The 23,030-nt window shown below is 41.1% G+C and overlaps 1 protein-coding gene across 2 annotated transcripts; it reads right to left on the bottom strand.

The window, feature by feature from the left end:
- Positions 1 to 1,369: 1,369 nt before the first annotated feature.
- TRIM69 (tripartite motif containing 69) lies at positions 1,370 to 22,641 on the bottom strand. Of its 2 annotated transcripts, XM_007534108.2 has the most exons (7): positions 22,278 to 22,641; positions 14,625 to 15,098; positions 12,765 to 12,860; positions 9,863 to 10,096; positions 8,914 to 8,936; positions 8,706 to 8,830; positions 1,370 to 1,963 (listed from the first exon to the last, which is right to left on the bottom strand). In XM_007534108.2, exons 1-7 carry the CDS (start codon positions 22,281 to 22,283, stop codon positions 1,422 to 1,424), a joined length of 1,500 nt encoding a protein of 499 aa, XP_007534170.1. In that variant the 5' UTR covers positions 22,284 to 22,641; the 3' UTR covers positions 1,370 to 1,421. The 2 variants fall into 2 exon arrangements, with proteins under 2 accessions (XP_007534170.1, XP_060030538.1); XM_060174555.1 differs by lacking the exon at positions 8,914 to 8,936 and having other exon boundaries at positions 9,840 to 10,096; positions 22,278 to 22,640.
- Positions 22,642 to 23,030: the final 389 nt, after the last annotated feature.

The following is a 23,030-nucleotide window of genomic DNA, read 5'->3' as shown; positions in this document are numbered from 1 at the left end:
TTCACAGGTCTACAATTGTCTTCCTCTCTCTCCTTCTCTATCCCTCCTTCCCCTCTCAGTTTCTCTCTGTCCTAGCCAATAAAATGGAAAAAATGGCCACAGGAGCAGTGGGTTCGGAGTGCCAGCACCCAGTCCCAGCAATAACTCTGGAGGGGGAAAAAAATGTCGAGGAGGATATACTCAAAAGTAGATGAAAATACTTAAAAAACAAGTGCCCCCATAGACTGCAAATATACCACAGATTTGCTGGACTAAAAAGTATCTTGGGAGAATTCAAACTAAGATTATAAACCAGCCCAGACCATACCCTGTCTTGTTTCTCTCTTTCCCTTCCTGTCTTTCTTTCTTTCTCTTCCTTCCTTTTTTCTTTTTTCATTTTTATTATCTTTATTTACTTATTGGATAGAGACAGCCAGAAGTTGAGAGGGAAGGGTTGGATAGAGAGGAAGAGAGGTAGAGAGACACCTGCAGCACTGCATCATCACTCATGAAGCTTTTCTCCTGCAAGTGGAGACTGGGGTCTTGAACTTGGGTCCTTGCGCATTGTAACATGTGCGCTCAAGCAGGTGCGCCACCACCCAGCCCCCCTTCCTTCCTTCCTCCCTTCCTTCCTTTCTTTCTCCCTTCCTTCCTTCCTTCCTTCCTTCCTTCCTTCCTTCCTTCCTTCCTTCCTTCCTTCCTTCCTCCTTCCTTTCTTTCTAATAGAGACAGGCAGAGAGTGAAAGAGACCACAGCGTCAAAACTTCCTTCAGTGTGGTGGGGACCAGGCTGGAACCCAAGTTTGCTAATTTTCCAGTCCGGTTTTTTGTTTGCTTGTTTGTTTGTTTGTTTTCCTTTTCTTTTAAATCTCTTAAGCATATTTCCTTTAGTCACAGTAACAAAATATTAAATGATGATTAGATAGGAAGAAGAGTATATATCTGAAAATTCTACTAGGATACATCGTGACAGTATGATGTAATTTCTAGACAAGTTTACAAAGGATTCAGGTGCTCCAGCAGGAGGCACAGTGAATAAAACATTGGACTCTCAAGCATGAGGTCTCAAGTTCAATCCCTGGTAGTACATGGACCAGAGTGATACCAGGTTCTTCGCCTCTCTCCCTCTCTCTCTCTCTCTCTCTCACTGAAAAAATAAATTAAGGAACTCTGGTTTGTCCCAGAAAGAGTAGCACGGTTATAAACTTTAACCTCTTTTTTTTTCATGAGCTGAACTTCCCTATCATAGAAGCCCACAGAGAATTAGAATGACATCTCGAAAGACTTCAGGGAAATCTACTTCAAACACTGAGAATAGAATTTGATCTGTGAAACTTATTGTTCTAGAATTGCCCATAAATTGGGAAGAGAAACCAGTGAAGCTGATAAACTATTTTGATACCTCTTTAATAAGACTCTGAATTTACACATTCGTATGAATAATTACTGCGGATGTAAGATATGCAGTGGTTCTTTATTCTCTCCACCATCGTTAAGGCAAGGGCAGAAATAGGGATACACTTTCTCACTGAAAGTGCTACTGAAGGTGTAAATATGGGTCATGGTTTTAGCATTGTAGAAGGATACTTGTCCTCCCTCATAATTCAGAAATATGCCCACTTTGTTGAGGTTGTTAGTTAATTTCAAACTGCAAGATGGAAAATCCAGGGCCTTTAGGTCAGTTTGGTTCCTTAGTCTTAAAAGCCAGAATCCTTGCTCAGGAGTTAGGGGACAGCTGCCCTTCCTAATGATGGATTCTCTGACGACTCCAACTGTCCACTTTGTCTTCTTTGCTACTTCTACTTCCCAGTACCACTTTCCAGATGTGAAGCCTTTAGAGCCCAGCACAGCCACACTTGAGTCAAATCTCTCTGGATCATCAGGTATTGCCTGCTTAATGTCACCATGCCACACACTGGTTCGGTTTTTGGAAAGCACCAGATTTGGGTGAGCTGTTTTAGGGTCCAGGGTTAATGCAGATAGGCCTAGTAAGAAAATGTAAAAGCAGGGTGTGGGGTGAAAGGGATGACTTTTATCCCTATTATAAACAACTATTTACAGACACCAATCCTTTAGTTCTCCATGTATATGTACTTTTTTTTTTTTTGCCACCAAGGTTATTGCTGGGGTTCAGTGCCTGCACTATAAATCCACTGCTCCTGGAGGCCATTCCCCCCCTCCTTTTTTGTTGTTGTCCTTGTGGTTTTTTTTTTTTTATCACTGTTGTGGTTATTATTATTGATGCCATTGTTGTTGGACATGACAGAGAGAAATGGAGAGAGGAGGGGAAGACAGAGGGGGAGAGAAAGACAGATACCTGCAGACCTGCTTCACCACCTGTGAAGCAACTCCCCTGCAGTGAGGGAGCTGGGGGCTTGAACCGGGATCCTTACTCAGGTCCTTGTGCTTTGCGCCATGTGCGCTTAACCCACTGCGCTACCACCCAGACCCCGTATATGTACTTTTAAACAATTGGGGAGTTACTCATATGTGGCTACATTCTAGACAATTTTTGTATTTGTGGTAAAACACACCACTCTTAAGCAATTTATACTCTAATAAAACCATAGAAAGAATACAAATCTATACTAAGACATAGAAGAAAATACAAATGCCTCAGGAGTAAAGACTAGATAAGTTTGTTCTGGGCCAACTTTCTAGATACAGTATTTCAGTTGTGATGTTTTATCAATGGAATCTATTCATGATGTTTTAGGTAAATGACCAAAAAATAATAATAATAACCACTCTGTAATCAGGTTAAAATAGTAGGTAGTATGGGGAATTTGTATATTAGAGACAAATAATTTAAGGCTAACAGAGTAGAGAGGGTAGTGGTAAGAAGATCACAGGACCTTTGAGATCTGGGGTCGTTATGCTACAACTGTGTCCTCTACAAACTGTGTGATTACAGTGGTTATTATTCTGTACTAAATAGTACAAACACTAGAAGATTTCTTAAACTGGTCTTACATCAAAGGTAGTTTGACAAGCACTGATTTAGACAAACCAGTGTCAAGAGTTTAAAAACGAATTTCAAGGGGGGAATGCAATGATGCATCCTGTTAAGGATATACATTACCATGTGTAAGGACCTGGGTTCGAGCCCCCACTCCCTGCATGCAGGGGAGATGCTTCATGAGTGGTGAAGCAGGTTTGCAGATGTCTCTCTCTCCTTTTCTTTTTTCTTTTTTTTTTTTTTTTTCTCCAGGGTTATTGCTGGGCTCAGTGCCTGCACCATGAATCCACTGCTCCTGGAGGCCATTTTTCCCACTTTTGTTGCCCTTGTTGTTGTAGCCTTGTTGTGGTTATTGTTGTTATTGTTGATGTCGTTCGTTGTTAGATAGGATAGAGAGAAATGGAGAGAGATGGGGAAGGCAGAGAGGGGAGAGAAAGATAGACACCTGCAGACCTGCTTCACCGCCTGTGAAGTGACTCCCCTGCAGGTGGGGAGTAGGGGGCTCGAACCCGGATTCTTACACAGGTCCTTGCGCTTTTAACCCCCTGCGCTACCGCCTGACCCCTTTCTTTTTATTTTTTTAAAAGTCTTCTTAACTATTTTTTAAATATTTATTTGTTTATTCCCTTTTGTTGCCCTTGTTGTTTTATTGTTGTAATTATTGTTGTAATTATTGTTGTTGTTGTTGTTGATGTCGTTGTTGTTGGATAGGATAGAGAGAAATGGAGAGAGGAGGGGAAGACAGAGAGGGGGAGAGAAAGACCCCTGCAGACCTGCTTCACCTCTTGTGAAGCGACTCCCCTGCAGGTGGAGAGCCAGGAGCCTGAACTAGGATCCTTATGCAGGTCCTTGCGCTTTGCGCCACCTGCGCTTAACCTGCTGCACTACCGCCCCACTCCCGTCTCTCTCCTTTTCTATCTCCACTCCCCTGTCTGTCGTATCTAATAGGGGGCGAGGGGACTGGCCTCCGTGAGCGGTGGATTCATAGTGCAGGCACTGATGCCCAGTGATAATCCTAGAAAAAAGAAAAGTCCAGGAGGTGGCGCAGTGGATAAAGCGCAGGACCCTCAAGCATGAGGTCCTGAGGTCAAGCCCCAGCAGCACATGTAGCAGAGTGATGTCTGGTTCTTTCTCTTTCTATCGTCCTCATGAATAAGGAAATAAAATCTTGGGGCTGGGCCACAGGAGCAGTGATTCATAGTGCGGGCACCAAGCCCCCAGCGATAACCCTGGAGGCAAAAAATAAAATCATATAAAAAAAATCTTGAAGGAAGGGAGGAAGGATTCGTACAGGGGCAAAATCCCAGGAGATTCGTCGTGTCAAAAAAAGAAATAAACGAGGGTTGGGCGGTAACGCAGCAGGATAAGCGTACATGCCACAAAACGTAAGGACTGGTGTAAGGATCCCTGTTAGAGCCCCCGGCTCCCCACCTCCAGGGAGGTCGCTTCACAAGCTGTGAAGCAGGTCTGCAGCTGTCTATCTTTCCTCCTCTCTCTATTTCTGTCTGCCTTATCCAACAACAACAACAGTATAACAACAATAACAATAACAACCACAACAAGGGCAACAAAATGAGAAAAGTAGCTTCCAGGAGCAGTGAATTTGTAGTGCTGGTACCAAGCCCCAGCAATAACCCTGGAGGCAAAAAGGAAGGGAGGGAGAGAGAGAGAGAGAGAGAGAGAGAGAAAGGATGTAAGGAAAGAAAGGAAGAGAAGGGAAGGGAAGGGAAGGGAAGGGAAGGGAAGGGAAGAAGGAAGAGAGATAGAATGAAACGGAGCCTGGCTGTAGCGCGGCAGGTTCAGCATACATGGTGCCAAGCTCAAGGACCGGTGTAAGAATCCCGGTTCGAGCCCCCAGCTCCCCACCTACAGGGGAGTCGCTTCACAGGCAGTGAAGCAGGTCTGCAGGTGTCTATCTTTCTCTCCCCCTCTCTGTCTTCCCCCTCCTCTCTCCATTTCTCTCTGTCCTATCCAACAACAACAAAGTCAACAAAAATGGGGGAAATGTCCTCTGTGAGCAGTGGAGGCATAGTGCAGATACTAAGCACCAGCGATAACCCTGGAGGCAAAAATAAATATATATAAATAAATAAAAACTTTCACAGGGCAGAAAAGGCAGGGTACTACCACTTAGTTCTGCATAATATACTACTGAAAACCAAACCCACAACCATTAGCATGCAAGTTCCGCAAGATACCACTACACTGTCTCCTCAGCCACCCATGTCGAAGTATTTAGCCAACCAGCAAATTGTCAGCTCCACCTTTAAAAAATTTTCTGAGCCTACTTAGAATATATAGATGGTTAAGTTCTACGAGTACCACAGGCTTAGCTGGGCTTTTTTTTCTCTTGTCAAGGAAATGAGCCTCACAGATGTGTGATACCACTGCTGAACAGCTTCCCCAGGTCAACTTTATCATCCTTATTTATTTATTTATTTATTTATTTATTTTATCAGAGCTCTGCTCAGCTCTGTTTTATGGTGGTGTGTGTGGTGGGGAGGGGGATTGAACCTGGGACCTTGGAACCTCAGGCATGAAAGTCTTTCTGCATAACCATCATGCTTTTTATTGTAAAGAGAGAGGAGAGAAAGAAGACGAAACACTGCAGCACCACTCCACCATCCATGGAGCTCCTCTAGTTGCTGGGGCTCGAACCCTGGGCCTTACACATGCTAGGGCATATGCTATTTCTTGGTCCCTACTGCAGTAGCTTTTTAATTGTTCTGTTTTTAGTCCTGCCCGTCTACAAGATAATGAAGTCATCTAATTCTCCCACTAGGTACACTCTTCTGCTTCCTATAACACCCAGGATAAACTCCTGACTCCTCTGGAGCAAGCAAACCAACATGATCTTTCCACTTCTCTAACCAGCATCTCTGACTACATTTCCCTCGTTTACTCAGCTACCTCTACCTTCTTAGCTGTTCCTGAATATACCAAGTTCATTCCTGCTTCACTTTCTCTTTATTTTTTTTTTCAAGATTTTATTTACTAATTAATGAGAAATATAGGAGGAAAGAGAGAAAGAACCAGACATCACATGTGCTGCCGGGAATTGAACTCAGGACCTCATGCCTCATAGTTCAGTGCTTTATCCATTGCGCCACCTCCCGGACCACTGCTTCACTTGTCCCAAACTTTTTTTGTTTTTTCTCTCCTTGTCCCAAACTTTTTTTGTTTTTTCATATCATCCCCTCTTACACTATTCAGGGCTTTGTTTATGAACTTTCAGTAAATGTTAATGACAGAATATAGGTAGAGGGAAGAAGGAGGTAGCATAATGGTTATGTGAAAGACTTTCTTGCCTGAAGCTCTAAAGTTCCAGGTTCAACCCCCACCCAGCCACCACCCTAAACCAGAGCTGTGACGTGTTCTCATAGAAAGAAGAGGAATACAGGCAGGTATAGATGTGTTCAATGCATAATTCTTTCAAATTTTCTCTGTGATTAAAGATACTCACAATAAATATGGGGGGCTAGTTACCTTCTCAGAAAGATTTTCTCTAGTCATTCTATCTACAATGGCATGTTCGTCTATCCATCTGTTTGCATTCTTCTCCAGCTATATTTTTCCTTGTGAGTGATACTCGAGTATACTCTACTTCATTTTCTGCACAATGGTTATCACTATGTGAAACTATTCAGTCTTTCAACATCCAGCTCCTTCACTAGGATATAACTTTAGGAGGACAGGAACTTCATCTGCTTTGTAATTTGTCTTCAGAATTTGTGCCTAGGTATTCATGTTACTGTTCACTGCATAAATAAATGAAGTGTAAGTTGCATTTGAAATTTTGACACTAGATGATTCTACCATATTTAATAATCCTGCTGTTCTTGGCTAACATGTAAAAATATATAGATTCATTTAGTAGTTTACCCTCTAGTGGATAAATCTTCCACAAGCTAGCACTAGCTTGTCCTTTTTGTTCTGTTCGTTGCTCCCTTTTTTTTTTTTTTTTTTTTTTACCTACTGCTCTCACCAACCCTTTCCATTTTGGAACTCCTTCAGAATTCTGTTGTCAGATTCTTACTTTAATAGAAATCTGACCTTCAAAAGATGATAAAGCTTTTCATTTTCTGAAATTAGATGTCATAGGTCCAGTAACTGTCACTGCCACTTCTAGACCGCTGCTGTATTCCTTGTCCTCATATAAAAAAAAAAAAATCACTGTTCATTTAAGAGCCTGGTAGTGGTGCACTCAGTAGAGTGCACACTTTCACATGAGCAAGGACTCAAGTTCAAGCCCCCAGTTCTTACTTGCCAGGAGGGAAGCTTCACAAGCAGTGAAACAATACTTCAGGTTTCTCTCTTTTTCTCTCACTCATTCTCTATCTCCTTCCCTCTCAATTTCTCTATCAAGAGAAGTGGCGGGAAGGTCATTGGGAGTGGTGGCTTCCCTGTACAGACGCCAAACCCCATTGATAATTGTGGTGGCAGTTAGAAAATGCTGTTCATTTTAGGCTTTTGTCAATTTATTTCATGTTCCTCACTACCTCTATTTAATGCTCTTGTGTATAAATGTCCTACTTACATGCCCTACACATCTCTCCTCTCTGCAAACCAGTCCATTATCCCAAGTGATTTCATTACTCTGAATATTGCCTGTCTTCATTTTTTCAGATCTTAGGTGCTATTGCTAGTGACTTTTGACTCCATTACACTATATCTATGACCATATTCTGAACTTTATAGAAACTCATGATTCTCAGAAATGTTAAATATCCCACTCTTTTATTCTCTGAGCTTTCAAACTCTCTACCTACCCATAGGGGGGAAGCTTTGGTGCTACAGCCTGTCCCTTCCCCCCTACTTCCGTGTGTGTGTGTGTGTGTGTGTGTGTGTGTGTGTGTGTGTGTGTGTAAAATCCCAGTGCAGTGAATTTGTACATGAAAAGGCTGTCTTTAGGATATGACTCCAATGGCAAGGGAAACAAAGGCAAAAATAGACAAATGGAACTACATCAAACTAAAAAGCTTTTGTACAGGAACAGAAACCACCACAAAAAGAAAAAGACAATGTACTCACTAGCAAAAGGGACAATGTCCACATTATAAATAATGTAACAACTTAATAACAAAAAAAATCCAATCAGAAAATGAAATTGACAGAAGATTTGGATAGGCATATCTCAAAAAACAACCATACAGGTGGCCAGTAGGCACATGAATACATGAATAGATGTTCACTTTCACTTTTTATTCACTGAACTCCAGCCATAATTCTGGTGGCAATAATTTAATAAAACAAGCATTATGCTAAGCAGAAAAAGTGTATAATTTATAATTCTAGTCATGTGAGATTTTAGAAAAGGCACAACTAGAATTGTGTATAATCAGGGTATAGAATAGATCTCAAGAGGAAATAGGTTAAGAATCCCAGGAACAGGGGCTGTGCAGGGGCACAGCGGGTTTAGTGCACATGGTAGGAAGCGCAAGGACCTTAGTAAAGATCCGGTTCGAGCCCCCGGCTTCCCATCTGCAGGAGGGGGGGGTCCGCTTCACAAGAGGTGAAGCAGGTGTCTGTCATTCTCTGCCCTTCTCTGTCTTCCCCTCTCTGTCCATTTCTCTCCTATCCAACAACAACAATGGCAATAAAACAACAATAATAATAACAACGATAAACAAGGCAACAAAAGGAAAAAAAATAGCCTCCAGGAGCAGTAGATTTGTAGTGCAGGCAATGAGCCCCAGTGATAACCCTGGAGGCAAAAAAAAAAAAAAAAAAAAAAAATCCCAGGAACTAACAGCTACTGTCCATGATACCTGGAGAGAGAGTGGACTCCATTTCCCTCCATATCATGTACTGGATAGGACCTCTGAACAGACCGGGATTCAGCTTTCTGGAGATAAGTTCCCTGGGAGACAGTGCCCTCATTCCTTTGTCCAAACTGCAGACGACATAAATAAATTTATTTTTAGGCATCCTCTAGGGACTGAAGGAAGGGTATTAATACCATAGAGAAGTGCTTACCTATCCAAGAGAACTGTGATATCCTAGAAGAGAAGGGGAGAAATAGAGAAGTTAAATGCCAGTTCGTTAACTCTGGAAATGTCTTTCTTAAGTATCAATTCTGGGAACCTGTATAGATGGCTCTTGGCCCATTACCACCAGCTCTTTTAGCCCTCTGCCTTTTCTGACCTGCAGCATTCATCAATCCCAGATTTAACCAGATTCACCTTGCTTGGACCTTCTAGAGTGCCCTTACAGGGAACAAAGGAGAACTTAAAATCAAGCTATTTTTTACTGATATTTCTACATAGTTTAGTAGAATAGGAGGGAGGGGAAAACAAGAGGTATTCCACCCCAAAGGTCGTTTGCCTCACTCTGGCTAATTATGCTTCTGCATGCTGAGGGGGGTTAGCAATGCCTCTTTAGAGGTGAAGTTTCAGGTAGCAGATTGACAAGCAACTTTTCAAACAGCTCAATTTATGAATGCCGACAAACTACACAACTTAGACTGTTACATATGATTTTGAGAAATAAAGCTTCTAGGTTCTGTATGGGGGAAATACAATGTTGGTATATAATGTTACTGATGGCGTTTTGCTATGTTTTCTTTTTTAAATATCTTTATTATTGGATAGAGATGGAGAAAAATTGAGAGGGAAGGGGGAGATAGAGAAGGAGAGAGACACCCGCAGCCCTGCTTCACCACTTGTGAAGTTTTCCCCCTGCTGGTGGAGATCAGGGGCTTGAACCTGGGTCCTTGTGCACTGTAATGTGTGCGCTCAACCAGGTGCACCACTATCTGGCCCTTTTTGCCCTATTTTCTAGGAGAGTGAAAGTAAAGCTTTCTACTGAGTATAAGACAAACATAATCTTATGCTTTCCCCAGAGAATTTTAAAAGCAGCTTTGCCCTCTCCTGGTGGAACCCCTCTTACCCTCCCTAGTGTACCCATAGTTGGTACAGAGCCTCACTTGGAGAAAGTCGAAGGAGTTCTGCTGGTCCATCTGTGACTGTATCCTCATCAGCATCTCCTTGGCGAAAAGATACTGGTCTTGAAGCTCGTTCAGATTCTGCTCCATCTCCTCACTCAAGGCCTTCCCTTCTTCTCGGAGCTCATTTAAAATATCCTTTTCTTTGTTGTGCAGGAACTGATGAATCTTTAAAAACTCCAAGGAGATGTGTTGCTGCAGCTGTAGCTTGTTTTCCTAGAAACCTCCACGACCGTCACCATGGTAATTATTGCGATTAGCACTTGAGGGTGGGGGCCCACAGGATCAGCACTCACACAACTTGGGAAATGCATTCAGGTGCTGCTGAAGATCAACACTCATCCACACTAACGGAGCCCTTTGGGAGACCTACTCTATATCTCCCAGCTTGTTTCATAGTTCAGGATCAGAAAATGCAAGCTGGATAAAAGGGGACATGAAGAAGTTGATGGATCACTTGTATTTTATGATCCATCATTATAATTGAACCTTTCAAATTGTCTTTTTTTTTCCAATTTTTATTATCTTTATTTATTGACTGGATAGAGACAGAGAGAAATTGAGAGGGAGGAGAAAACAGAGAGGAAAAGAAGCAGAGAGACACCTGCAGCCCTGCTTCACCACTTGCAAGGCTTTTCCCCTGCAGGTGTGGGTCCGGGGCTTGAACCTGGGTCCTTGTGCACTGTAACATCTGCTCTCAACCAGGTGAGCCTCCCAATGGTCTTTAACTAAATTAGAGAGCTTAGTGGGTAGGGTCGCCTGCCTTGCCCTGTGTCTGCAGCCCAGGCTCATGCCTCAGGACCACATAGCAGGGGTATCTCTCCCACTCTGATTCTCTGTCTGAATGGGGAAGAAAAAAAACAAAAAACAGGCTGGAGTGATGCAATCCTCCATGAAGAAAGCCTCAAAAAACAAACGAAAGTTTTTCTTAAGTTCACACTTCTCTATTTTTCCTTTTACCTTTTTCACCCCTATTTCTCATTCTTATTTGCTGCTCATATCTCCTCTAACTGAACTTTAGAGTTATTTGATATTCAACTGTGGGCTCTTTCATCTTCTCACTTTACATTTATTTTTCATTAATATTCTCTTCTCCCACAGCCTTAAATAAAATCCTTATTTGCAACCTACACCAGTTTCTGAGCTCCAGATTCCTATACACAACTGTCTGTTTGACATCTGTACTCATCCCCTTACATTGAGCCAATTGCTATGTCTAGGTAACTTTTATTTCCAGAGTATAGGTTAAAACTTTTTTAAAACCACCAGCATCATTTTGTAGAGTCACTTCAGTGGCCTTTTAATTGTAAACCATGACACTGTTTCTCTCCAGTCCACTCTCCAAACAGCCACCAGACTGATTTTTTTTTTTTTTTTTTGCCTCCAGAGTTATTGCTGGGACTCAGTGCCTGCATTGTGAATTCACTGCTCCTGGAAGCCCCATTTTTCCCATTTTTTTGCCTTTGTTGTTGCCCTTGTTGTTGTTGTGATTGTTGCCATTGCTGTTGTTGTTGTTGTTGTTGGATAGAGAAATCAAGAGAGAAGAGGGAGACAAGAGGGGGAGAGAAAGACAGACACCTGCAGACCTGCTTCACTGCCTGTGAAGCAACCCCACTGCAGGTGGAGAGCCGGGAGCTTGAACCAGGATCCTTACTTCGGTTCTTGTGCTTTGCACCATGTGTGCTTATCCCACTGAGCTACCACCCGGCCCCCTGGTATTTTTTTTTTTTTAATGAAATGAAATGGCAGCCTACTTAGACCTAGTCACAACATGAAGTTCAAAATTTCAGGCATTATCTACAAAGACATGTAAGTGGACCTCTTCAATCTTATCTTACACACCATGATCCAGCTTTCTAGAGCTTTTCTCTATTTAAACATAGCAACTGACTCCCTATTTCAGGACTTTTCCATGTGTTCTTCCCTTCTTTATAGAATATTCTCTGCCAGGTCACTCTCATGTTTCCCTCATAACATCACTTTGTCTAAGCTGCTTATCCCTTAGTCTCTGTTTTTAATAGGTAACTTCTTCAAAGAACACTCCTCCCCCATTTAGATCATGCTCTCTCCCATTGAACCCTATATTTTCATTCATAGTAATTACCGCAGTTGTTGTCTTTGTTGGTGGAATTATTTAATCACTACACCTCCCACTCTAGTAGAATATAGTATCTGGTATCCTTCCTAACCCACTCATAGAATATTTGTTGAGTGAAGGAATGTCTACTATAATAACTGGTCTCTTACAATGTGAACAAGATTATCTGGAGACATCACTGTTTCCATCTACCCTTGTCCTCTCACTATTCATACTCCAAATGCCAAATTCCAGAGAAGACTCTTCTCTGTAGAAAAATTAATAAACAGAACATCCATTTTACACCTTCTTTGGCAAGTTTCTAGTCACAACTGTTGTCCTAGAGCTCACGTGAAGTTGCAAGCTAACATAATAGTTTTAGCAAATGCTAGAAAAAAAAAAATCAAAGCAGATGAGGAAAGCCAGGAAGCTGAGAAAGCCTGGCTGTAGACCCAAAGAACAGGGAAAAAAAAATGTCTTTGGACTTAGTACTCTCTAGTGAATTTATCTGATCAGTTAAAGTAACAAAGCAGACAGATCACAACCCCACAAGAGAGTGAACTATCAAAAGAATCTGCACTTTAGGGGAAAGGTTAATTTGCTCATTCTGTTGAACACCTATTGTTCTACTGCCATCATTCTTTCTGCCCTATCATGTTCATTTTTTTAGTTCTATCGGATATGTGCCACTTAGTATGAGGTAGGTAGATAGACAGACAGAAGAAAGATCTCTCTACCCACATAGTTGAAGTTGCAAGGAGGATGCATTGTGTTTCGAACTTAGAACCCTTCGACCCTGCTCCTCACCTTGTAAGCAGCAATGGCATCTTTCTGCATGTTCTTCAGGGATTGAAGCTCCTTTAGGGTTGCCTCCAGTTGACCCTGGTGAATGTTAAGCTCCTCCTGAGAAAGCCACATTGAATTAACCCATACAGATCTGGGATATGAGGCCCATAAGGTACCTCCAAAGTCCAGGGTATATATATATATATATAACCTTGCTGTAAAAAGTCTTCCTTTTTACTGTATTGTACTCCCTATATCTTCCAAGACTTAGGAAGAAATTACGAGCATCCAAGCATCAGAAATATTTGGGGGGGGGGGCTGGGCAGTGACACACTTGGTTAAGAACACATGTTACCATAAGCAAGGATCTGGGTTCAAGGGGTTCAAGCCCTTTTCCCCCACCTGCAGGAGGAAGCTTCATGAGCAGTGAAGCAAGTACTGTAGGTGTCTCCCTCTCTCCCCAACCCAACCCCCCCCCCAATTTCTCACTGTCCTATAGAATACAGGGGGGGAAGGAATAAAGAAATTTAAAAAATTTAAAAATTTAAAAAAAATTTTAATTTAAAAGAAAAAGGAAAAAATGGCCTCCAGGAGCAGAGAGTTTGTGTTGCAGGCACAAACCCCAGCAATAACCTTGGTGGCAAATAAATAAATTGCTTACTTTTACTCTCTTTTAGTTAATTGCAGGTATCTAATGAAAATAACAGGATTTTTCTACTCTAGTTGCATTATTCTCACTATCTATGTTTAATTTTTATTGATCTCACTTAAAATATTTATTTCTTCCTTCTGCCCATCCAAATTCAAATGATTTCCCAGTTCAAACTTTCTTTCATCATACACTCCCTACTTCAGTTTTCTCTAGTCTCTGAAATTCTGGTGACAAAATTTAATACTCAGTAATTGGTTATCTTACATTACTTCTGTTTTACTCATTGTAATGTTACTAAATGTTAATGATTTCATAGCAAAAACCATTATGTGATGCACCCATACTCTGCAGTGTTTGATAGACTGCTGTCATGGCAGGATTTAGGTAAATATTTGATTGACTGAGGGAGTAGGCCAGAGCTTCTCCACTGTTTCTTTCCTATAATCAGCAACTCTTAGGTAAATGCAAAATATATTGTATTTTCTGAGCACTCTAGATTTTCTTAAATGATCATCAAAATAAGGAGGTGCAACTGGAAGAGTGAGGAAATCATACAAAAGATTCTGCCCGTTATGCTGGTGCAGGGGATTGAGCCTGGGACTTGAGAGCCTCAGGCATGGAAACTTTTTTGCATAACTTATGTCTCCCCTTCCCTGTCAGAACTAATTTATCCAGAAAGCTACCTGATTTTTTTGTTGTTGCTATTTATTGTTTTGATTCTTCCTGCAATTTGTGCTAAACAATTTGCCTTCATCATTAGTTAAAAAATAGGCACTCCTAGTTCTCTCTTCGCATATATAGATAGAAAAGGAGCAGCTGATCAACCTTCACTTTTGAGAAGGTAGTTACTAGAAATATTTGGCTGTTCTACCTAATTCTTGTTCTTACTTTTAAAAATTGTTTTGGCAAGGCCGGGTGTTGGCGCACCTGGTTGAGCGCACATGTTAACAGTGCTTAAGGACCCGGTTTGAGAAACATTTTTATTTTTATTATGGATGCACTTTTCTTTATTTTTAGAAAGAGTAGAGCTATAAAGGAACTAACTAGGCAAACACTTGTTGATTTTATGTTAACCGAGTTGTCTACTCAACCACACTCTAATTGGTTGATTTTACAGGTCCTGAAGTTTCATTACATTCTACTACTTATAATATGATCAAAACTTTAAAAGAAAAAAAAAAACTGCCTGACTTTCTGAAGTAGTTGTTCAAGGTCCAGGGTTCACCTACCGTGAAGAAACTGACAGCGTCAGAGACCAGCAGGAACTCTTTAGATTGCTCCGCAGACAATCGAGCATCTTTGCATTGAAAGCAGATCAGCTTCCCATCTGGTTTACTAAACAGTTTCAGGTTCTCTCCATGCTCTGGACACTGCGGGTGGCTCTTGAGTGAGTGTAGCTTCTTAATCTTTTCAACCAGCTTCTCTAGTACCAGGTTGAATGTACAGTTGCTATATGGGCATAGCATTTTACACTCAGGACAGAATGTCTCCTTTGCTTGCTGCTTCCAAAAGTTTTGGATACAGGCTTGGCAGAAGTTGTGGCCACAACTTAACATCAGTGGATCACGGAACCAATCATTACATAGTGGGCAATGTAGCTCCGTAGATATGTCTTGTATCTGCACTTTAGAGGGTATCTGGGTGACCAAATCGTCCACATCAGTGTAGTTTTCCGAGTTGATTGTGGAGGTATGGCTGGAAACCTTTGGGATTGAACAGCTAGAATGAATTTCTCTTAATTATTGTCATTTTCAGCATTCCAGGAACGTAGGCTCCCATTCCTAAAGGAAACAGGACTTGCTGCACCCAGAGAAGGAGCACTGTCGTCTCTCTTGAAGACTTACTTGTTTAATTAAGGAGAGAGAGAATAAATCAGAGTCACTGTAGCAACTTCAAGGGATAGAACTCTGGAAATCATGCATTCAAGTCCTATACTCTACCACTAAACCAGCTGCCATAATCTGCCCTTTGAATGTGATCCTATAAATTTAGTGTTTACTGATGTCATAGTTTACCACGTTTCTTTTTTTATACGCTATTTATTATTTATTAGGCAGAGTCAGAAATAGATGGGGGAAGAGAAGGAGGGAGACCTCTGGAGACCTGCAGCATTGCTTTATTTCTCATGAAGCTTTCTCCTTGTAAACAGAGATTTCATTTCAAAAATTATCTAAGCATTATTATTTACAGTGCTGGGGACTCACACATGCCCAACTCCATCACTTCCAGGCAAAATATCTCATTCTTTTTATTTCAGATAGACGGGAGACATCACAATACCTGAGCTTTTTCCAGACACCATGCTATTTCCATATAATGCCAGAATTCATACCTAGGCTGTGCACATAGCAAGGCAGTGCTGGTGAGATATCTTCCAGTCCTCAAAATGATTTAAATTTTAATAGAGAACTATGCTAAGTGCATATAGTAGTAAGCATAAGGACCCAGGTTCAAGTCCCTGACTCCCCACCTCCAGTGGGAGGGGGAGGGGCATTTCACAAGCAGTGAAGCAGGTCTGCAGGTGTGTCTTTCTTTCTCTCTCCCTCTCTATCTCCCCCTCCCCTGTCAATTTCTCTCTGTCCTATCAAATAAAATGAGGGGGGAATGGTAACCAAGAAGAGTGGATGTGTAGTACCAGCACCAAGCCCCAGCAACTGGAGGCAAAGAGAGAAAGACAGAGAGAGGGAGGGAGAAAGAACGATAGCATAAAGTCAAAGAAATTGTTTTCATTGTACATTCCTCCTTCCACTCACTTTCTTCACATATCAGTTGAAATATTTATTTTATGCTTCTATTCTAGTGATTGCTTTGGGGGGGGATTTCTTAAAATGTGGCACTTGGAAGTGAACCCAGGGTCTTGTGCATGTGCACTGAGTAGCCTCCTGGGTGCAATTTTCATCCTTATTTGTTTATTTATTTATTTATTTAAGGGTGAAAGAATATAGAGAGTGAGAGAAGTATAGAGAGAGGCGAGATATTATAACACCACTCCACCATCCATGGAGCTCCCATGATGCTGTGCATAGTGTTCTAATGAAGTGCTAGGCTCAACCTCAGGGCCTCAGGCAAAGTAAGGTGTGTGCTCTACCCACTAACCTCTCAGACCTACCTCCTCCTTTTATATTATTTCATTTTGTTTTATTTTATTTTGTTTTTAAGATAGAGACAAAGAGGTAGAGAGAGTGAAAGAAACCACAGCACCAAAGCTTCCCTTGATGCAGTGGGGGCAAGGGGACCCTGGGCTGTGCACATGGGTCCAAAGCAGCACACTATCCAAAAGACCTGTTTTATCAATACTCCCCCTTTTTAAAAAGCACATTACAGGGGCTGGCTGGTGGCAAACCCGGTTGAGTGTACATGTTATAATGCACAAGGACCCAGGTTTGAGCCCCCGTTTCCCACCTGCAGGGGAAAAGCTTTATGGGTGGTGAAGGAGGAGGGCTTCAGGTATCTGTTTCTCTCCCTTTCAATCTCCCCCTTGCCTCTCAATTCTGGCTTTATCTATCTAATAAATAAAGATAATAAAAAAGATTTAAAAATTAAAAAATCATTTCAATTAAAAAAAACACATTACCAAGATAACACATAGATAGAAAAAATGCAGAATCATAACTATACAGATCCATGACTTTTCACAAAATGAATGTAGTTGTGTATTTTTTTTACCAGAGCACTGCTCAGCTCTGGTTTATGGTGGTACAGGGGATTGACTTTGGAGCCTCAGGCATGGGAGTCTGTTTGCATAAGCATTATGCTATCTCCCCCTGCCCAGCTGTGTAACTGTTATGAAAGAACATCCCAGAAGCTCCTCGCCAAATGCCTCTTCCAACTCACCATTCTTCAGCAAGGTGATTGCTAACTGTCTACATTCGTTTTGTCTGTTTTTTGTTTTGTTTGTTTGTTTGGTGGGTCAGTTCATTGGTTGGTTTTCTCAGAGCACCTGCTCAACTCTGGTTTATGGTGGTGCTGGGAACTGAGCCCCGAGAATGAAAATCCTTTGCATAACTGCTATGCTTTTTCTCCAGCACTGCCTGTTTTTTATTTTTGTATAAATTCAATCATAAATGTTCCACATCCCTACTGACAATTAGTATAGGTATATTCGTTTTGGTCGTTCTGGTGGGTGTGCAGTAGTATTTCATTGTGACTTAAATCAGTATTTGCCCATGACTATGGATGCTGGGTCCATTTTCATGTGTTACTTTAATGCTGTGTTTTTAATATCTTGTTTATTTATTTATTGCCTCCAGGGTTATTGCTGGGGCTTGGTGCCTGTACCACAAGTCCACCGCTTCTGGAGGCTTTTTTTTTTTTATGTCTCATAATTTCTTTTTTTTAATAATTTATTTCTTTATTGGGGAATTAATGTTTTACATTCAGCAGAAAATACAATAGTTTGTACATGCATAACATTCCCCAGATTCCCATTTAACAATACAACCCCCACTATGTCATTCATCATCTTTCATGGACCTGTATTCTCCCCACCCACCCCAGAGTCTTTTACTTTGGTGTAATACTCCAATTTCATTTCAGGTTCGACTTGTGTTTTCTTTTCTAATCTTGTTTTTCAACTTCGGGCTGAGAGTAAGATCATCCCATATTCATCCTTCTGTTTCTGACTTATTTCACTCAACATGATTTTTTCAAGGTCCATCCAAGATTGGCTGAAAACGGTGAAGTCACCATTTTTTACAGCTGAGTAGTATTCCATTGTGTATATATACCACAACTTGCTCAGCCACTCATCTGTTGTTGGACACCTGGGTTGCTTCCAGGTTTTGGCTATTACAAATTGTGCTGTCAAGAACATATGTGTACACAGATCTTTTTGGATGGATGTGTTGAGTTCCTTAGGATATATCCCCAGGAGAGGAATTGCAGGGTCATAGGGTAGGTCCATTTCTAACCTTCTGAGAGTTCTCCAGACTGTTCTCCACAGAGGTTGGACCAATTGACATTCCCACCAGCAGTGCAGGAGGGTTCCTTTGACCCCACACCCTCTCCAGCATTTGCTGCTGTTACCTTTTCTGATGTATGACATTCTCACAGGAGTGAAGTGATATCTCATTGTTGTCTTGATTTGCATTTCTCGGACAATCAGAGACTTGGAGCATTTTTTCATGTGTTTCTCGGCCTTTTGGATCTCTTCTGTGGTGAATATTCTGTCCAAGTCCCCCCCCCATTTTTGGATGGGGTTATTTGTTGTCTTGTTGTTGAGTCTGGCAAGCTCTTTATATATGTTGTTTATTAAACTCTTATCTGATGTATGGCATGTAAAGATCTTCTCCCATTCTGTGAGGGGTCTCTTGGTTTGGGTAGTGGTTTCTTTTGCTGTGAAGAAGCTTTTTAATGTGATGTAGTCCCATAGGTTTATACTTGCCTTAGTCTTCCTTGTAATTGGATTCGTTTCATTGAAAATGTCTTTAAAATTTATGTGGAAAAAAGTTCTGCCAATATTTTCCTCTAAGTATCTGATAGTTTCTGGTCTAATAGGAATGATCCTATTTGAATAGGCTTTATTCAAATACACATTTGAATAAAATGTGTATTCCAGTTTCTTGGGATGAATGACTCTGAAAATGTCCAATAGTTCTAGTTTATCTATCTCTTCATTTAGCTCCCTTATGTCTTTACTGATTTTCTTCCTGGATGATCTGTCAAGTTGAGATAGTGGGGTGTTGAAGTCCCCTACTATGATTGTGTTACTGTTAATATATTGCTGTAGCTCTTTCAGTAGAAGTTTGATGTATTTAGATGGCTTCTCATTGGGTGCATAGATGTTAATAGTTGTTAAGTCCTCTTGATTGACTGATCCTCTGAGCATTAAGTAGTGTCCATTCCTATCTTTTTTAATCTTATCTATTTTAAAGTCTATCATGTCAGATATGAGAATAGCTGTTCCTGCCCTTTTTTGTGGGCCATTGGCTTGAATGATAGTTTTCCATCCTTTCACTTTAAGTCTGTGTTTGTCTTGTTGAGTTAGGTGAGTTTCCTGTAGACAACATATTGTTGGGTTGTGTTTTCTGATCCATCTTCCTACTCTGTGTCTTTAGGTGAATTCAGGCCATTGACATTTATTGATATCAAAGACTGAAGATATTTTAACGCCATTCTTGAAGAATTTTAGAGTGTTTTGATATATGTCCTATTTGTGGTGGTCTGGTTGTTTATAGGAGACCTTTCAGAACTTCTTTCAGGGCAGGCTTGGTGATGGTTGCTTCCTTCAACTGTTGCTTGTCTGAGAAGGTTTTGATGCTTCCATCTAGTCTGAATGACAGTCTAGCAGGATATAGTATTCTTGGCTGAAAGCCTTTCTCATTGAGCACTCGATAGATATCTTGCCATTCTCTTCTGGCCTGTAGTGTTTGTATGGAGAAGTCTGCTGCTAATCTTATTGGTTTGCCTTTATAGGTGACTCTTTGTTTTTCTCTTGCAGCCTTGAGGATCCTTTCTTTATCCTTATTCCTTTCCATTCTAAGTATGACATGTCTTGGTGTCTTTAGGTCTGGGTTAATTCTGTTTGGGACCCTCTGGGCTTCTTGAATCTTTATGTCTTTGGTGTTGTCTAGACTAGAGAAATTTTCAGCTATTATGGCCTGGAGAATGCTTTCTTCCTCTCCTTCTCTTTCTTCCTCTGGTAAGCCAATAATGCGTATATTGTTTCTCTTGAAGTCATCCCATAGGACTCTGTTGTTGTTTTCAGCATCTCTTAATCTCTTTTTGAGATCTCTTACTTCTTTTTTAGTTGTCTCTAATTCATCCTCAATCTTGCTAATTCTGTCTTTAGCCTCATAGATTCTATTCTCTCTGCCCTCTACTGCTTTCTGGAGTTCATCTATTTTGTTGCCCTGCTCTGATACTGTTTTAGCTTGTTCAGCTAGTTGCCTTCTTAGCTCAGCGATTTCAGCTTTCAGCTCTCTAATAACCATGAGATAATTAGAATTTTCTTCCATATTCTCATTTGTTGTTCCTGCATTTCTGATTACAATTTTTTCAAATTCTTTACTCACTCCCGTTATTATTTCCTTAACTAATGTTTGGATGTTGAACTCGTTGTTTTGTGCTTCACCCTCTGGAGGACTTTTAGCTGGACTTTTGTCCTGGTTCGAGTCTCCAATATTTTTTCTTGTTGTTTTAACCATTTTATATATTATGTTATGAGTTCCCTTTATCAGTACTTTTCAAATTATTGATCACTATTGCCTGGATTGACTTGTGTCTAAGTAATTTAATTAAAGGGTTTACCGTGGTGGAAGTTAACAGTTTTTTCAATCCCTGAGTTGGAGCTCAGTGGTGTAAAAGCCTCTTTTTTTTTTCCTTCCATATAGGCTATGGGAGCCTGAGGGCTTTTAAACTGTCAATAGGCTTCTTAGCTTTATCACTGACTCCTGACCAAGAGATAAAGCAGGGTGTGGCAGAGATAATCCAGTGGTTATGCAAAGAGACTTTCACAGCCCCTCAGCTATGCCACCGAGGTATAGGTCTTCTCCTGAGTTTCCCGGTTAGATCTCTGTCCCCTGGTGTCCCTCCCTGTTGCTGCTCCAGATTCTGAGGGTAGTAGCAATGGAGACTCTGAGTTGCACTTGGTGAGTCTCTGGGGAGTCCTTTCCTCCCTTCAGCTGTCCCCTTGTTGGTGGAGCAGACTGGAGGTGGTGTCTCCACTGACAAACTGTCGAACTGTTAGCAGTCACTTAATCTCTCCTTAGGCCCCTCTCTCCTCTCTGTCACCAGCCACGCGTGTTTGTACTCACGGGTGATTTACTGGGTTTCTGTGGTCATTCTAGTCCTGTCTTGTTTCGGTCCGGGTGGTCTCCTTTGGTATTCCTAGTTGATCCGGGAGAGGAGAGGAGAGGAGAGAAAGCGATCTGCTGCTTTCTCTGGAGGCTATTTTTTTCCCTTTTGTTGCCCTTGTTGTTTTATTGTTGTTGTGGTTATTATTATCATTGTTATTGATGTCCTTGTTGTTGGATAGGACAGAGAGAAATGGAGAAAGGAAGGGAAGACAGAGAGGGGGAGAGAAAGACACCTGAAGACCTGCTTCACTGCCTGTGAAGTGACCCCCCTGCAGGTGGGGAGTGGGTGGCTTGAGCCAGGATCCTTGAGAGGGTCTTTGCATTTCATGCCATGTGAGCTTAACCCACTGTGCTACTGCCCGACCCCCAATATCTTATTTATGTATTAACACAAGATAAAAGGAAGGAAATGAGGGAACCAGAGCATCACTCTGGTACCTACGAGAGTGAGCATATTTGGCATATAACTGGCATATTTTCAGCTTACTAGATATTTCTAAACTGTTTTAAAGTGGTGGTATCAATTTATAATTCCATCAGTTTCGTCCTGTCTCTCTTTAGTCCTACATCTAATTGTCCGTGTACATTTCCCCTTTTGTGTAATAGCCATGCATTTATGCAGGCTCAAAGCCCCAGCAATAACCCTAGGGACAAAAAAAAAAAGTTTAATTTCTGTGAGAATTAACTATGCCTTAAATAGATATGAATGTATAATGAGTAACAGTGTACATACGTGTATGAGTTAACACACATACATGTTTGCAACCCAAAATAAAATTATTACAGTTATTAGGAAAGTAAATTTGTGTCTAAAATTCAGTTGAATTTTTAAATTAGTTTTTACTTTTTATTAGTTTTTACTTAATTTTTTTCAATTTGTTTCAAAAGTTTGTGGTGGGTTTCATTACTTTTCTAACAACTTCTCTTATCTAAAAAGCCTCAGTGATTCTAAGGTCTGGAGAGCATATAGAAGCTATTAGCTGCCACAAGTTAAATTATTTTCCTGAGTCTCTTTTCATATTCAAAAACACATACCCTTTTCTACAATCAGGTAGAAAACCAAATGAGCCATATAAGTTATCTCACCTCCATGAAGCTCAGTCATCAAGCCACCAGGTGGCAGAAGCAGGTACTTGGAAGCTCAGTTGAGGCAGGAGTTTGAAAGCTCAATAATCCCCAGGTTGACAGCACAGCAGGAGTCCAAGAAGTGTTAGCTAGAAGTGGGCTCAGAGCATGACAAAAGGAAGAGTGCAGGAGCCGGAGAGAAGGGTCAAGGCCTAGAGAGGTATGGCAGATTCTGTGACAGTTTGTCAGTTGCTTTGATCATCATTAGCTTAAGAGAAAGAGAACCTTCAATGGAATGGCCTACCTGCCCATCTAATCTTATAGTTCACATATCCTCATTTCTGAACTAAAATAATGAAACAGGAAATGAACACAAACCATAAAACATGAGCAGTAACCTCCTCATTCCTGCTCACGACCCCATCACCACACTGAGACACCAACTAAGTGACTTTATACAGAGAGCTAGTCCACCTGTCAGACCTCGCATTTCATTGAAACAGCCCCAATCTGTTTCTGAGAAAGTGTCAGATATCAGACCTTAAGGAAGCAGGATGAGAAAAGCCTCATTTCAAACAGCTTTCTGCAGCAGTTTTAACTCCATCAATGAATGTGAATTCCTAAGACTTTCCTTCCATGTCTAGAAATAGGTGATTCTAGAGCCTGTCTAGCAAAGGATCCCACATTTCACAAAATTTCCTGGTGACACTTCAAGTTTTGATATTACAATTTACAAACAAGTGGGGGTGGGGCAGTGTACAGTGAGTGATGTGT

The sequence above is a fragment of the Erinaceus europaeus genome, chromosome 16 (genome assembly GCF_950295315.1).
Source record: "Erinaceus europaeus chromosome 16, mEriEur2.1, whole genome shotgun sequence".
Taxonomy (NCBI): domain Eukaryota; kingdom Metazoa; phylum Chordata; class Mammalia; order Eulipotyphla; family Erinaceidae; genus Erinaceus; species Erinaceus europaeus.
The sequence above is the reverse complement of the archived record's forward strand: the minus strand, read 5'-3'. Positions and strand labels throughout refer to the sequence as shown.